At 33.7% G+C, this 18,049-nt stretch overlaps 1 protein-coding gene across 1 annotated transcript; it reads right to left on the bottom strand.

Annotated features, from left to right (window-relative positions):
* Window positions 1-170: 170 nt before the first annotated feature.
* LOC132564719 (uncharacterized) lies at window positions 171-17,997 on the bottom strand. Its single transcript, XM_060229350.1, has 10 exons — window positions 17,976-17,997; window positions 16,789-16,911; window positions 16,467-16,503; window positions 13,962-13,981; window positions 13,709-13,744; window positions 12,860-13,090; window positions 12,515-12,553; window positions 10,904-10,939; window positions 3,402-3,505; window positions 171-504 (listed from the first exon to the last, which is right to left on the bottom strand). Exons 1-10 carry the CDS (start codon window positions 17,995-17,997, stop codon window positions 298-300), a joined length of 855 nt encoding a protein of 284 aa, XP_060085333.1. The 3' UTR covers window positions 171-297.
* Window positions 17,998-18,049: the final 52 nt, after the last annotated feature.

Raw genomic sequence — 18,049 nt, 5'->3', positions numbered from 1 at the left:
AACTGGTCAATATGTTGAATTGGAATTGTACAAATATAATATGTGTAACAAAAATAACATTTTTTCTTTACAAAATGGTGGTTTGGATATAAAAAGAAAGGAAATATTGTCACAAAATCATATATTAACATGAAACAATAACATATTGATAGAGTGTAAATTTTCTCTTGTAGAAAAATTCCATAACATAACAATATAAAATATAACATCTCACATCTAATAAATGTAACTGCAGTTAACTGAATTCGCGTGGTACTTTTCTATTTCATTGTGGTATATGCTTGATATAAAATTATTTTAATCTTTTGCATCCCTTTTTGCTTTACCATCTGCTTCTGCCGTGTTCTTTTCGGGATCATCCTGATCTGGTAACGGGTCTGCACGCTTCGTGAAATCAATGTCCGCATAGTCATTCCGATTCTCAATTCCATGTATCACAGCTCTGCGCCCATTGCTGCCATCGTCTTTAAATTCAACTTCCAGATACAGAAGCCCATCTTGATTCTTCAAAAAATGAAAACAAAGAAAAAAATACGCTTAATAATAAAAATAGTATTTTGTCGGCTTCATATTATCACTATCCAAAATATTATCACTATTTTCTGTCAACTTGTGTTCCATGGAAGCTATTTCATTCAAAATGTTTGATTTTACTTGATATCAAATCATACTGAAAAGATAACAATATATTTTTTTTATCTTTTTTAATTTATGTTTTATTTCATATACTTCAACTGGTTGTATACACTCAAAAATATTTGTAGAGTATAATCGATGTATAAGGTCCCATACCGGAAAAATTACACCAAATTATATTTTGTGCTACTTTTAGTATATACTTTTGTGTTGAAAATATAAAAAAGTAAATAGTATACTTTTTTTTTACTTTTCAATGTAAGCTATCATCACTTGTATCCTTTTTTGGTACTACATTTGCACTCTTAAATTTTCCAGGGTACTTTTTTTTGTACTTAAATCTCAGTATTTAAAGACAGCCTGTTGCCATGTAGAGATGGGGAAAACTGGCGTCTCATCCACAACCTCCGAATTCCAGTAAACGAAATATGTAAAGGTATGTTAATTAATTAACGAAACAGCATTTTGTTAATTAACAATTAAGTGCACAGAAATATCGAGATACGCGCCTGTTTATCAAACTGCGGACTAGAGCGAGTCTTAGTTGTTTACCGGTGTTTTGTTGTTTTTTGTTTTGTTTTTTGTTTTTTTTTTTTTTGGCTGTCATGCCACATCTTGAATCGTGGCACTTCTCAGTGCTTGCGATCATGTCATTAAGAAAAAAACTGGTTAATGCAATCACACAAAATATGTAAGATTGCAAATTGCAAAATCCAGACTAGATCAGTGTGTGAAACCCTAAAGTGTATGCGTAAAACGCCATTAATTCCACACCATCACAATGCTGTCTCGTAAATATTAATTTCATCAACCAGATTTATCGCTGAAACCTGATTCAAATGTTTTAATGTTAGATTCAGCCTTGACCCACGATCCTCTGATGTAAACATGACCGCCTTGTTTAATTTTTCGCTGGGAACGGATTGTGTTTTCATAATTTATTTAAAAAGCTCTCTGCATGTCCAGACATGGGAACAAATGCTGTCCTAGTACTTGTAACAAACTAAGATATCGAATCGTATCAAATATTACGTAAGTATTGATAGGTGTTCCGCGATATTTACTTCCGCAGTTTTACAACATGTTCTTGAATTAATTCGATTTAATTCTGGAGTGCTTCTATCTTAATTGTAACGACCTTTTTTAATAATTCAGTTCAAACAGAGGAAAGAAAATCATTGCATGTTTCATTTACGTACGTGTAAAAGTTCTTGAAAGTAAACAACGATCTATTGATATGTTTATTTCAGTCAAAACATGTAGTGGTTCATATTATGATGTTCAACTGACTGATCTCATGTAGAACAAGCTGAGACAAACGAGGGACAACAAAAATGAAAATTAATTTCATATATTCACAAACATCAATAATTAAATCATCAGTTAGCTGAAGATTGGCATTATAAATATCTAATCTTCAATCTGGTTAATTATACACATTTACATTGAAATAATCTATTTCTGCAACATTTATTTGTTTAAGCTAACTATTGTACATTACAATCATTACAGATTTTATACAGTATATAACATATGGCTATTGAAAATCATATGCTGACAGATTAGGGGCCATATTACTTTTTTATTGTTAACCTTGAAATCTGTTCATTTGATAGTTTCAGTGCAAGAGTTATTTTACTTTAGTTTTTAGATTTTCAAATAAATTTTGTTAAATGAAGTGAAAAAATGTTACACAATATAATATTATGATGCTGAAAGAGCAAAACCACATTATAAAGGGGAAACTTTTGAGGGTGCTTTTTGAGGCCTTTTGATGTACTTTTAATAACATTTTATACACTTTTGGAGTACTTCCTTTGTGCTTTTTTAATGATATCATAAAAGTAAAGATAAAATACAAAAACGTATTCTTTTAATACTTTCCTTCAATCAGCAAAAGTCAGATAAAAAGGTTTATTTTTGTTGTATGGACCTTTAAAAGTACTTTTTGTGACACATCTATACACGTTTGGCATACCTTTTGGATACTGTTGTTCAAGTAAAGTTAAAGTACAATATAAATACACTCATTGTGGTCTTATGAACTTTTTATACTTTTATGATACTATTTCTGTATTATCTATGTATTTGTGAAAATTATCAAATATACCAAAAGTATATTTTCATTAGCCTTTTGGTGTACTATTGTACTTTTTTTGACTCAACATGAAACCGTGTTGAATTCTTGGTTCCAAATTGAGTCGAAGAAATGTACTTTTTGTACCTTTTCTGTGTTTTTTCCCCATATTGTTTTCCATGATGCTGATGTTAATTTTGGTGAGGAGTAGTAACTGTAACGAGTGTAACCTTTTTTTTTTGAAAGTTGGAGATCAATGCAACTGGTAAAACTTGAGAAGAAGTCTGAAGTAGGCGTTGCACAGGAAAACCATGATTGTGCAATCATGTTACACAATAGCCTTCCTGGAAACCGTATCGAAGTTTGGACAAGGTAGAAAAATAACACTTTGTTGGCTACCTTTCCTTAACATTCTCACCAACATTTAGCCCACTGGCGACAGTGGACCTGGTGAAGAAGTTTGAAATATGTTTTTTTTCAAAATTGTAGACATGATATCGTGAAAAATATAAACACTGGGTCAGAACCACCTCATGATCATTTCAGGCAGGTTTGAGCTGAATCCCACTTGTGAAATTTGCGACGAAATTTAAAATGTCGAAAGTTTACGCATAGCGGATGGCGCATGATGACGGACCATTGTAATAGGTCACCAAGACCCTTCTGGTCAGTTGACCTAAAACCTCACCCTTTTTCTAGAAGGTCCTTGTTCAGGTTTGGAGGTGTTGACTTCATTGGCATACAATTGATCGTCTTCAGCAGTTGCGTGGGCATTTTCGTAAACATCTCGTTCTGAAAAATGAAGTATGTCAAAAACATGTTTGACAGTAAGTAATTCCATAATAATATGTGCAGGTTTTATAAGAATAACTGATACAAACTTATACAAGTGGCTTGTTGGCCTAAATCGCTCATCTGATCTCTATTTATTTTAAATATATGGAGTCTAAGCATTCATATTTATTTTTCAATTGAACTTTGCATCTCTGCACCCAATAGGGGTAAGCATTTTTTTTCTAAAGAAAAGCTTTCACCCAAGTCCCAACCATAATTTTGTACATTTATCTGTTTATATGTATGAAATAATATCCCAGTTATTCTGAACATTTTGTACATGTATTTAATGAAATAATTGCGATGATATCTAAACTAAATGCTGTCTACCTATTTTTGCTCAATAATTCCATGTAAAAGATTTAATTACGGATTCTCCGGATCCGAGTTCTTAATATTTGAATTTAGTCTTGTGAGAAAGGAAATGTACATGTAAGCGAGAGCAGCGATGTAGATTTCGGCAGGTAGATAATTGTTTGTATGGGGTTAGCCAGCACAAAATACAGTTTGCGGTCAGTTTTGACAACCTTTAAAACACCCTAATACTAAGTATTCCAATCTTTACCCGGAATCTGTTGTGTTTGGTATTTGGGCCGAATATTAAGAGATACATGTATATGCTTATAACGGCCGACGAGTACAGTTCAAGATACATAACGTTATGGGTTTAGAATAACTGATATTTGTGAATTGAATTATGCATTTAGTTATTATAAGCAGGAATAGTCAGTTTATTTATCAGAAACTTGAAATTAAGACTAGAATTTGCTATGGAATTATATCAGTTAATTAGCTACATACAGTATTATATGGTTATAATAATAGAATATTTGTGTATATTATGAGATACTAAATGAATAGATGTATAGCTTAGTAATAGGAATTATATATTTGGTTAGATATGGTTATATTATGTAATTACATTTCTACGCCATGATGTTGGTGAGGACGATGATGATACTACTGGTACAGAGATGGTAAATGTTTGTGTCCTATGTGGGCCAAGATAGCTGTTGCTAACATATTGTGTGGGCAAGGCAGTGTAGCCTGATACCATGTCCTGTGTGGGCAGTCCTGTAATCATATGAGGTCTGGTGTGGACTGTTGCTGTATACAGTCTGGAGGTAGACAGACCTATTTACTGTATATGCTGTCCTGTGTGGACAATTATGAAGATGTCCTGTGTGGACAGTCCTGAGATGTCCTGTGTGGACAATTATTGAGATGTCCTGTGTGATGATCTTTTTTGACAGTAGTATTAACCAGAGACATGTCTAGATGCTTGGCTGTATAGACTTTAATATATATTTCTATCATTCTAGTGTGAGTGTGTTAATGAATGCGTGAGTAAGATGTGCTTAATTATGTTAGGAGACATATCTTGTTGTGTGTATATAGTGCAATAAACTTGTACATATTGTATTTTGTTTGGTTTAGCCATTCTTTGCAAGTCGTGCTCGTTCAGGTTACACCTGTTTACTTTATTTTTGCATAGACTGAAGGCAACATCTGGTTGAAAAATAATAAGTGATCTAACATTACCATAGGAACTATTAAATATTAATTACTTCAACGAATACCTTGAATAGATGCCAGCAAGTTTCTGTCTTCTTAAATCAATTATTTTCAAGCACGGAAGTAAAAAAAAATGACTACAGTGACCAGGAAAAAGAGATTCGGGTCTGTTCTTAATCTTTGAAGTACTGGTAAAGCATGGTACTATTGAAGGCTTATATTTCCATTGAACAACTTGTTGGTTATGGTATGAAGCTATACTAGAGGGTTCAGTGTATAATACACACCAACTATCTCCACATTGTGTTCTAATTAAAAGACACTCCTCTTCTCCAAGATGTCCATTTATATCAAACGTATATAGAAATGAAACACTTAAAGAACACTTATGGAGGATGAAATCGTGGATTGGCCGATCAACACTTTTAACTGAACAAGAGGCCCAGAGGGCCTGTATCACTCACCTGGATCTTTATGACCAACATTATTTTATATTTACACTTGCGTTGCATTCTCTCTAGATGAAGTAAGCCCAAACCAATGTTACTGATTTTCGATATTTACGTACGGTGATTAGGCTTGCGCATAGATATCAAATAAAATGTAAGAACTACTTGTCCAAGTTGCGAATGCTACAAAACGAGATTATAGTTGATGTCGTTCGGAAATACGAAGAAAAATGATGTCAATCCTTACAAATATATCTTTAAAATATATGGAATTAATAAAAAAAAATAAAATCAGCCAGTAAACCTAAATCGATCTTGTTAGAATTAAGCACGCGAGATAGGAATTTTGTCATCTGTGACACACCAACACCAAGACTGAGGCTGCCGCTATGTCCGATGACGAGGGGCCGATGGTGTACCGATGCCCTCAGAAAATACACAGCCTAACCTCAGTATCAATTATTCTGCTGCAGCATTTCAGTCAAACATGTCATCAGGGTTCTATCTAACTCATCCTTCCATGTTCACATTCAACAACACGCACTAGCATTATCAACGTGGAGAAAATGGCGTGTCATTTTCATCGTTTTTCCGCTTTTTCGATCAGCTGATCGGGCGGCCTCATCACGTATTTATAGATATATACCTGCGCGGTATTAAATAATGAATTTGTGTACTATGATAGAGAAATATTGTGTAAATGATGAACTATTGATTCTTAAAAATAAAAGAAGATGTCTAAATATTTAGATAAATATTATAAAACATGTTGATTGTCCTCTTATATTTGAGAACTATTTTGTCAACGGTAGCGCCACCTAGTGTTTATGGTTTTACTTGACTGTTCTATAAAGCGGACGGCTGTTCGAACAACGTGTATAAGGTGATTTTTAAAAAAAAAAAAAAAAATAATTTCAAAGTGACCAAGTGTAAATATAAGGATTGTTTGTCATTTTCTGTAGCTGCCTCGAATTGTATTTACATTGGTGTACGTACCAAGTTAAATATGTACGTACCCCAATGTAAATACAATTCGATGCAGCTACAGAAAATGACAAACAATCCTTAACTATGTGCATATGTTTCACGTTTAATGCTTTTGACCTCTGTGACCTTGACTATGGGTCAAGGTAATTTACTTTTTAAGACTTCATAAAAGGAACATACTGGCCAAATATAATGATTCTAGGCTTTTCGATAATTCAGAAGAAATTGTTTAAACGTTTTAAACATTTGACCCATATGACCTTGAAGATTGGTCAAGGCCGTTTCTTTTAGCACACTTTGTAAGGACAACAAAAGAGGAAAATAGTAGCCTAATATAATGATCTATGCCTTAAGGTATTTTGAAAGAAGTCACTTAATTTTTTTAACACATTTGACCTCTGTGACCTTAAATATGGGTCAAGGCTATTTTTTTCAAACTTTATTGGGATTAATCAAGGATTCTAGGCCTTCCAGCATTTTGAAAGAAGTCATTTAAAAGTTTTAACACATTTGACCTCAGTTAATATGGTTCCAGGTCATTTCTTTTTGCAAACAATGTTGGGGGTCAACAAAGGAACCATCCAACAAAATATAATGATTCTAGGCCTTCCGGTATTTTGGGAGAAGTCACTTGAAGTTATAACTTATTTGACCTCTGTGACCTTGAAAAAGGGTCAAGGTTATTTTTTTCGCAAACTTTGTTGGGCTTCATCAAAGAAACTGTAATGCCAAATATAATGATTCTAGGCCTTCCAGTATTTTGGAAGAAGATGTTGAAATATTTTAATACATTTGACCTCAGTGACCTTGAATATGGGTCAAGGTCATTTCTTTATGCAAACAATATTGGCCTTCTTCATAGGAACCTTCCAAAAAAATAATGATTCTAGGCCTTCCGGTATTTTAAGAGAAGTCATTTAAAGGTTTTAACACATTTGACCTCATTGACTTTGAATATGGATCAAGTACATTTCTTTTTCCAAACTATGTTGGGCTTCAAGAAAGGAACCATCAAGCAAAATATAATGATTCTAGGATTTCCGATATTTTGGAAGAAGTCATTTAAATGTTTTAAAACATCTGACGTCTGTGACCTTGGACATGGGTCAAGATCAATCCCTTTTGCAAGCTTTGTTGGGCTTCATCAAAGGAACCATTAAGCAAAACATAATGATTCTAGCCCTTCCAGTAATTTGGAAGATGTCGTTTAAATGTTTTAACACATTTGACCTCTGTGACCTTGAATATGGGTCAAGGTCATTTCTTTTTTAAAACTTTGATGGGCTTCATCAAAGGAACTTTCCAGCCAAACATAATGATTCTAGACCTTCCGGTATTTTGGAAGAAGTCGTTTAAAGGTTTTAACACATTTGACCTCTGTGACCTTGAATATGGGTCAAGGTCATTTCGTTTTGCAAACTCTGTTGGGTTTCATCAAAGGAACCTTCCAGCCAAATATGATAACGCCTTTTGGTATTTCAGAAGAAGTTATTTAAATGAATAGTTGACGGACGTTGGACGAACGGACGACGTACGCCGCACTATGGCATAAGCTCACTTGGTCCTGTGGGCCATGTGAGCTAATAATGGTGAATTTATATAAACCAGGTTTATGCTGACAAATTGCCAAATTACTGCACATACATACATTATATAATCATCTTGTAAAAATGTATGAGAACGAACCTTAAAGTTTTTCAGTCATTTAGAAGTAAGAGGTTAATTAAACAACCATTAGAGGGAACTGGTTTGTCACGTCATAAATTTGAAGATACATATGTACATATCCAGTGTAGGGGGCCTGGGTAGGAACTAGGCTTGGTTGCGGACACGTACACAAACTTTATTCATGCAGACGTTATTGAAGCTAGTATAAACTGTTTCATCTCTAACCAAGAAGATACTTACAGTACTCAACGGGGCATCTAACACACAAGAGAGGAGGATCTACAAGATTCAGCGGATGTGCTCCATAGTTTAGGGGTGATGCATCAAAGAAGGAGCGCGTCACTTCTATGCATATTCCTAAGCGGAGCATATCAAACATGGCCATGCGCATGCAGCATGAAGTTGATACCTTAATAACACTGGTGTCCTACATGAACTCCATGCAACAGACCGTCATGTTAGGGCGAAGAACAACACAGCTACATCTACATCAAGGAATTACTGAACTACAGCATATCAAGTGATGTGTAGTGAACAGACTAATGCAGGGGAAGGAAGATATCAGTAACAGTAAACATAACAGTTAACATAGAAAAACTTCATTATGAATTGAGCTTTCGCAGTTTCACCTTCAGTTATATTGATGACGTCTTATCTTTAAACGACAAGAATTTTATTGACTACATTTATCGTATATATCCACAAGAACTTGAAATCGAAGATACAACAGACTCTTCTACATCAGCTGCGTATCTCGATCTTTTTCCTACAACAAAACCAACATGAACAGCTTTCCGTCAAGCTGACTGCTAAACATGATATTGTGAATTTTCAATTTCTCTATAGCAATATCCCTGCATTTCCAACCTATGGTATTTACTTGTCACAGTTGATTCCATGTTCAATGACCTGTTCACATTATTTCGTGTAAGAAGTCGAAAACTGACTGACAAACATGTACCACAATGTTGAAACAGATGCAAGTTGATGAAAATTATGGGGAAGTCTTATGGTCGCAATAGTAGTCTCATGGAATAACATTCTATTTATTTGTGTGCTATCAAGCTGGACGTATTTGCTACTCATTAGTTTGTCTGTTGGATCCGTTGTTGTATATCTTGTTCTCATCTCAGAACGTGGCATTATATTAAGTGGATTGACCGAGAATTATAAGACTGATGTCGTCGATGAAGCAGAAGACACTTACTTTTCCGAAACACCTAGTCTTTTTCTCCTTGTACTTTTTCAGGAGTCTCCATATAAATTGTTTTTTTTTTTTGTTCTACATGCAAGACCGACAGACCTGATGCTTTCAATGGAAGGATTATTATCATTACTACAATAACCTAGCATTTGGGTGTAGATTTAGTCTTATCTGACATATATCTTGCCGTATAATGGATAGCAGAACAACTAATACCACATCAAGCTCATTTTCCACCTGTTATGTGATTTCGTTACTTTCGAATACCCACATAACAATGCTGATAGAAATATGGCTTTGTTGTGTCCGACTGTATATATATATATAAGGAAAGTAAATAATACATAAGTATATATAGCTGCAGAGAAAATGAAGTTGTTTGTACATAGATTTGAGAATCTATATGTTTAGTCACAACACGAGTAAATAGTGGTTAAAAGCATAACTACAACAGCCGAAAGAGATTGATCAAAATATCTCTGCCCCTCAACTCGGTGTAGTCTAGATGAAAACTACAAGAGCCAGAAGAGAGGTAATTACAAGGACTGTTGATCTCCTCAAATCGGTGTAGCATAGCTATATATACTTATTAAGTATAACAGTTGACCCTCGTCGTCTCGAAATCGCTCGAGTCGAATTAATTTTCAAGTTCCGAGATTTTCCCTTCTACATCTTTGTTACTTTAGTTTGAATGACTCGAATTTTCAGTTGAGTCGAAGCCATCTTTTAGTCCCTTCAATTGTAAACCAAAAGTCGAAGCCATTTTAGCCTCTTCAATTGTAAAAAAAAGAGAAAAGTCATTTGGTGTCTCGAAATTATTTTTTGTCAAAACATTCGCACGTCTTCTGATGAAATCAGTTAATACATACACACAGTAGAAAGTCACCAGTACATAACTCGTGGCTAATTATGGCGTATCGGTCCATAATACGCACAACACTTGGTCACTGTCGATTAATTACCAGATTAACTATCCAATTAAAGGCTGGCTCCTTAATAAGCGTCACCATCTTGTAGCAGTGACTTATTTGTACGTTGAAAAAGAAGCACATAAAATGTATTATGTATATGTGCTTGGTTAGTAACGTGTAAACGTGTGTGGGATAGAACGATGTGAGTACAAATGTATTTGATTGGAGTTGTTATTACAAGTTTTGTTGTGTGGATGAATAAACATAAAAGGAGAAAGTAGAATAAAATCCATTTGTTGATTTACTGCCATTTCAAATAACAGATTAAACTACGTTGTTTGCGTGCTATCGTAACCATGTTGTTCAAACGAAATTAACGTCAGGAAACTGATATTAAACACTTCATTTGAGTCAAAAATGCTTCCAATTTTCAATACTGAAGTTGTTCATTTGTTAATATTCGAATTTAAGAAATATGTTTAAATGAAAGAAAAATAGTGTGAATTGTTCAGTATAAATAACAATAAGAAAAATTGTTTCTTTAGATATTTTGATAAATCTATATAGGATAACAGAAATAAAGGATTGTTTCCTAACCAATTATATGAAAAAGATACTTCACCATTTCCATGGTCTGCCTTCTTATTCTTTTTCCTTCCTGAAATATGAAATATAATCTTAATGTATATATCAAAATAGTTTTCTTGCTGTTTTTGTTTTTAGTTATAACGTTTGCGGAATTTAATCTAAGATAATGAAAGTGATGGGTATTTTTGGATATAAATTGTTTTTGTAGATAAACAAGAGGCCCATGATAATCAAACATTTCTTCTATGAATTAATGGATATGGGTGTGATGTTTCAAATGAAATTTTGAGCCCCTTCTCTAATGATGTGTCAGAAAACATTTGGTTTATATCCACTCAGGAGTAAGGATGGAAGAGCAGTATTTTTATGAAACAGTGAAAGAAAGTTTTGCTAATGGCCCAGGGCAGCAGATAACATAATAGCTGATAAGTTTCATCCATTATAAAGGGGCCGGTAACTGAAAATTAGTAAATCAGGTTTTAATTATTTTATCTCTTCGGATATGACTGGGCAAATTTAAACCAAATATTTCAATTTGGTGAGGGCAATCGCTATTTATTTGCATGAAGGTATTGTGACACCTAGGGCCCAAGGGAAGACATTATTTAGAGTTTGGGTAGTTAGACTTAAAAATTCTTCTCCTCAGATATGTATGGACAGATTCCAACCAAATTTTTTTCCAAAGCATTGCTTGTCTTTCCATTTGACCCTATATGAAAAGCATCTATACTCTCAGCAAATTTTTAGTCGGGTAATCATTGTTTTAATAGTGATCACAAATAACAAATAACATTCACACCTGATAATGTGATTTTCATCAAAAAGTGTTTGATCGTTGGAACGTCAGATTCCATGTGAACTAGAAGGTTGTTTATTTTAGGAAAATCTGTATTACTCCAACCAAGGTATGTTCTCATGAATTATAAGCATCCTGAAAAGTGGTTTTATTTATTAATGTTAACCAATGTGGCCTTGAAAACAACTCAATGTCATTAGGTAATTTCATGGTACTCCATCCTATCTACCTACTTGCGAAATTCACGTAACCATGGTCTGATGGTCAAATTCAAAGATGGTCACCATAATTTGTTTTCCCATTCAGTTTTAAAAGATTCATACACCTGTGAAAACAATTCTTTGTCAAAATCGAATATGGTCACTTTACAAATAATTTTGATTTTTTTAACAGTCCCTATATCAATATGGTGTAACAAGGACCGGGCATGAAATCTTTCTGTCATACTTTTTCTAGAGATAGTGATAACAATCTTTCCATAGGAATTCAGTACCTGTAACAGAACTTATTTTACCTAGAATTTTTCATTGATGGACGACCATTTCTAATCATGATTAGCTAAAAATACCAGTATGTATAATATCAAACACATTATCATTGATTGTAGGCTTATTTAGGGTCAAGCTCCCAAAATGTTTAATTACAATGTTTTTATTTTTTGTCTTTTTTAATCGAAAGAGATTTAAAAAAATACATATTATATTACTGCATCATTTCCACAGGACTCTGTTTCTACAGATACAGCTTCTGATTTGGATGTGCAGACACCTTTAGAGTTGCAAAAACTGCTAAAAATAGCAATACATTAAATTAATTCTGTACATACAAGCTGTTGACTAAGCTTTTTACCTTTTCCTTGCTTTGGTTCTTCGCGAGGCTTCTTTTTCCCTATAAAAAAAGGAAAATTCCAATATTAAGATTGCAAACAAAATTTGATTTTTTTTTAAAAGTATGTCTATAACACAAAAAAGAATTCAACCAAGGTGGTATTTTAACAAAAGTCCCTAGGGCCTTAAAGGTCAACTGAGATATTCTTGTTGCATGTCATAGAAAGTAACAGCGACATTGATCTTGACCTACCAACCTCAAAATCTAATGATTTTGTCGGTGCATGGCTAAAAATGGTTTTCTTATAATTACAGAGGTACAGTTAAACATAAACTATCTCATTAATTAATGAATTGTTTCCATCACCTTTTCCGCCTTTTCCTTTTGGTTGCTTCATGACTTCAGCATATAAATCATTTTTAGAATCCTTCTCGCCTTTACTTGTCTTATCCACAACAGCATAGACAGAATTTGGATCAACAGGGGCACCATTCTTTTTGTTTGGTTTACATACAATAGCATACTCCGAGGATGGTCCAGGTGCTGGTTGATAATTTGCCCCAGCTGATTCATACAGTATATTAGATTTCAGGCCATCTGAAAGTTTTGTTAGGAGGTTGAAACAATACCATAAATAAGTGTGCAGGACAAATGTTAATGTTGCAACCTTCAAACAGTTATACAAATGATAGTTTAAGCTAACATATGAGGGAAATAAACTCATTCAGAAATGTTTTACTAATTGATAGGATTAATTGAAAGTCTGTGTATGTCAATGTAGTTTTAAAAACAAGCTGCAGTTATGTCTCCAGTCTGTGCTCAAATATTGCAAGGCACTGAACTATAATATGAATATATGCCAAAATTACATTGCCTGAAAATGTCATCAATAATTCATTTTCTATCTGTATCACTGGGAGTTAATGTTATCAAGATCTATTGTGTGAAAACTCATTACATAGATTAAGCAATGTGTCATGATTCTTGCAGAAAAGATCGTATTACATTCATATTATGATTCATTGTACCACTAACCTATGATACTGACTCCTACTTGGGAACAACATTTTGATTTAAGGCATCTTTAGTTTCAGGTACATTTTCCTAATATTTTGCAGAAAATGTGTGTACCGGCAATTGGACACACCACATATAGATATATAGAACAAAATGTTTTTGGTGTGGGACAATCATTTTAATGAAGAAAATACATACCAGATGATTCATACAGAATATTTCGCTTCAATCCATCTGCAAATAAGAAAGAAAGATAAATTTTAAGTATTTACAGATATAACAATGTAATAATCATTTCACATAATGGCTACGTAACATATCCATGTATGAATTGTTAATAACCGATATCGAACAACTTATGAAAGTAATATTGTAATATGCACTGTTAATAGAGTAATCAGAAGTTGAATGATTGAAGAAATATAAAAAAAATGTGAAGACAAATAATTACCTGAATCGTCGTCCGCAGACCTGGAAAAAGGGTATCATAAAAAACTTTGCAAATAAATGGATTTAACGCATATTAACAATATTTTGTAAAAGTATTTAATAATTGATATATTGCTTCCATTTCCAAATTTAACATCAAATTAAAATACAAATTATTTTGTAGATTATTACCAGGATGTTTAAGCCAAACAATGGTATGTCTACAGTTTGCTTTGCATATTTCCGAATTAAAGCTCAGTCTCTTAACATCTCTGATGGGGCAAGACCATTGGGTAAATTCTTATATCATTACTGTCTAAGGGCAGTACTTTCTTCATGTGAAGCATATATATATAGGTATTAGGTGGGAATTTCAACTGTTTCGAAGATATTATAAAAAAAATTGAGTCCAGAGGGGAGGGGCCATACTGAAGCCTCTTACATTGTGAATGTGTTTATCTCTTTATGTCCACCACTGCTATATTGCCAACGATATAACTAAGAAACCAAGTCCCTTGGGATGGAGCCAGACCCAAAGGCATATTTTAATATTATGATTGTATTTATCTCTTGTTGTCCTTCAATATTATATGTCATTATATAGTGGGAATCTCAGTGCTTCTAAAGATATTACCCAGAAACTTAGTCCAAAGGCGTGGGGCATATGTCAGGGCTGAATTATATGGCAAGGTTGATTTTATCTATTGATGCCTAGCATTGCTATATATGGTAAATGGGTGGGTACCTTATCTCAATTGTTTCAAAGTGATTACCTAGAAATTTAAGTCCCTAGTGGTGGGACATACTCCAGGGCTCATGATGCCAAGCATCCCTGTATACGGTTATGAGGTGAGGATCTCAGTTGTTTCAATGCCATAATACAATTCTCCTATTGAACCCCAACCCTCCTGCTCTTGGGGGCCAACATTCATCATTTATCTAAAACTGCTTCTCTTCACCCAATTATCCTATAGACCAAATTTGGGTAAAAATCCAATCATTCCTATGAGAGGCGTAGGGCTTAAACAATTTGCTCTACTGGTCTTGAGGGTCCAGCCACTCCTTTCCCAGAGGTCTTATACAATACCCACGTTTATATAAAATTGATCCCCTTTACCCAACAATCCTTTACACTAAAATTGGATGGAATTCAATCATTCTTACAGACAGGATTTTATAGAATTTGTTTTATTTCCCATACTAGTCCCCACCCCTCTCAACCCAATTTTGGGTAAAATTCAATCATATTTACAGAGGAGTAGGATTTTAAAGAATTTATAAATTTCCCCTTTTTGGCCTTATCCCTTCAGGCCCATTCTTACAAGAGGAGTAAAATTTTACTGAACTTGCTCTCTATTAACCCTCTTGGGCTCGGCCCCTCAGGCCCCAGGGTCCTGAAACCCACTGTTTATACACAAATGATTCCCCTTCGGCCAAACATGCTTCAGACCAAATTTGGACAAAAACCAATCATTGGTGCAGAGGAGTCGCATTTTGAAGAACATTGTTTCTTTTACCTTTAAGGCCCCACCCCTCACACCCTGGAGGTCGGTACACAACATTTAAAGAAAATATGTTCCCTTTACCCAAATAATACTTCTGACCAAATTTGGTCAAAATTCCTATTAGTAGTTCATGACTAGTAGCTATTTATAGTAAAAAGTTGATAGACAACGGACAGACAAGGGACACCATGACCCTTCAGACTAGTTGAGTTAAAAATCTATTTCAATATCTTAAAAGTCTTGAACTTGAAATGAATTCATTAATTTATGTTAGAGAACAGTGCTTAAATTTTCATCCCTCAAAAAGAACTGACGATATAAACAGCTTGCGTTAATGGAATTAACAAATAAGAAATTGTAATGAAATTATTCAAAGTGCAAGACATTTATAAGAGATCCCAGATCTTGGCGCCAACAATCGGTAGATCTTTCTTTAATTTTTTGTTTTCCTTGTTCGTCGGATTGTTCCCTTCGTTTCTCTGTTTTTGCTCTTAATGATTAGAAATTTGAACATTTCATTGCAGAAATAGTTATAATAAACTTAAACTGCAAAATCAAAGACAATAGCCCAAAATTTTCTTCTGATAAGTCCCAAAATCAAACTGGCACAACTAGGGACCAAAAGGAACATAGTTATGAAAATTGAGAGTGATCCATTCATAACTTCTAAAGAAATAGGGTTAAAAAAACTTTACTAGGCAAAATTCAAGCTTTTTTGTTTTTGTAATCAGTCCAAGGTGAGATATCCATCCGCTACTTTTAAAGAAATAACGATAATGCACTTCAATGAAAAAAATCTTTGGTGTTCTCCGTCAGCCATTTTGTTTTTCTGATCATTCCTGAAATCACTGACGAGTCCTAGAAGGACAAAACAGTTGTATGATGCAGTTTCATTCATTATTTGACTCTATTATATCTAATTGTAAATTTGTTTTGAGAGGTGTTATTTACTAAATTATGTGTCTTTTCTATGATCTACAAACCAATTGATAGCATTTAAAGATACCAAAGCTGCAACTTACGAATGTCTAGAGTTGTTAATCATTTCCATGTCATCATCTAAAATCAATAAAAAGGTTTATAAATTATTGCACATTGCACAAAATTATTATATGTTGCCATCTTTATATTTGCTTACATATACATAGAAATGTATTTCAGCTTAAGTAACATCACATTTAACCACTGTTTTGCTTTTGGCCTGTTTCAAAAACAATGAAATAGATGAAAGTTAAACTATGTAGAACATTTCCAGGTGTACTGTATAATTATCAAATCTAGAGTCTTTCCCAATATCAACACTAAGTGAGAAACTTTAGTGACAATTAATAATAATTTACTCACTTTTATCTGTAGTTTTTCGTTTATAAATGACAATAGCAACAACAACTATTACTATCAGGCCAATGGCTGATCCAGATATTCCACCAATCAAAGGCCCAATGCTTGGCCCTTCACTGCCAGCAGCTGTATAAAAAAGACAAATAGATTAATCTTTTGCTCTCAGTTCAGCTCTACATGCACAAACATTTATACACATCATGTACATTAGACGAAACTCCAAAACTTCATGGCAGCTCTTCATCAATCAAATTTCAGGCAATAGGAATGTGATGCAGTAAACATACAAATAATTATTTCAAAGTATCAAAACAGTTCTACTAGTCTATAAATTAATAAATACTTTGATGGTTAACAATTAATGATGAACATATCCAATCTCCTTTCTTGCCTTTTAACAGAATTTTACTATACATCGTCAGTGACTATTCAACAACACAAATACTACATGCTATATATGCTATAAAGAGATCTTATGATTATAGGAAGATAATTAACTATCCACCAGCTTTTCAATTTACTATGTCTTATGACATTGATGATATTAGATGTGCGTTACATGTACTTTCTCTCCGATATAAAAGGGAATCCGGCCATAATGTCCATGATATAAAAGTTAATCCTCTTCCACTTGTGTCTTACATCAAAGGACTATTACTCTAAATAAAATGGATATTCAGACAAGGGTAAAAATAACTGAAATATTCGGAATAAATCGGAAAATACACATAATAATGGGGAAAGGGGGAAAGTAAATAACTATTTACCACCATTCTAATTTTTGAACGCAGAGGATGATCTGGGTGACCATTTATCTTATCAAGCTTGGTGACTTTTTCTCCATTATGTTCACGGATTACAATTCTACCATCTGATGTCCAAGTGCCTGATATGATTTCGTTCGTTTAATGGTAAAAAAATTACTTGGATATTATGATAAACAAAAGGCCCAACAGGCATGCATTTCTCAAACGGTATCTATGTTGATGAACTTAAAAAAGGTGGTGTTATTAAAAGTAAATGAACAAACAAAGGGCAAAAGGTCTTAATGGTAATCTGAGAATAAAGAAGGCAAGAAGTTAGGCAGTGTACAAAATTATTAGCAATACCAGTCAAATAGCATGCCTGTAGGGCTTTCAGCTCATGCAAAAAAACTGTTTAAAGGTTTTAAAATATCTGACCCCTGTTACCTTGAATAGATGTCAAGGTCATTTATTTGCGCAAACTTTGAACTAGGAACATACCAGCCAAATAGCAAAACAGT

The sequence above is a fragment of the Ylistrum balloti genome, unplaced genomic scaffold, assembly GCF_031769215.1.
Source record: "Ylistrum balloti isolate Yb309-2 unplaced genomic scaffold, AGI_CSIRO_Ybal_v1 Utg372648, whole genome shotgun sequence".
Taxonomy (NCBI): Eukaryota; Metazoa; Mollusca; class Bivalvia; order Pectinida; family Pectinidae; genus Ylistrum; species Ylistrum balloti.
Note: the sequence above shows the minus strand (reverse complement) of the source record. Positions and strands in the feature narration are given on the sequence as shown.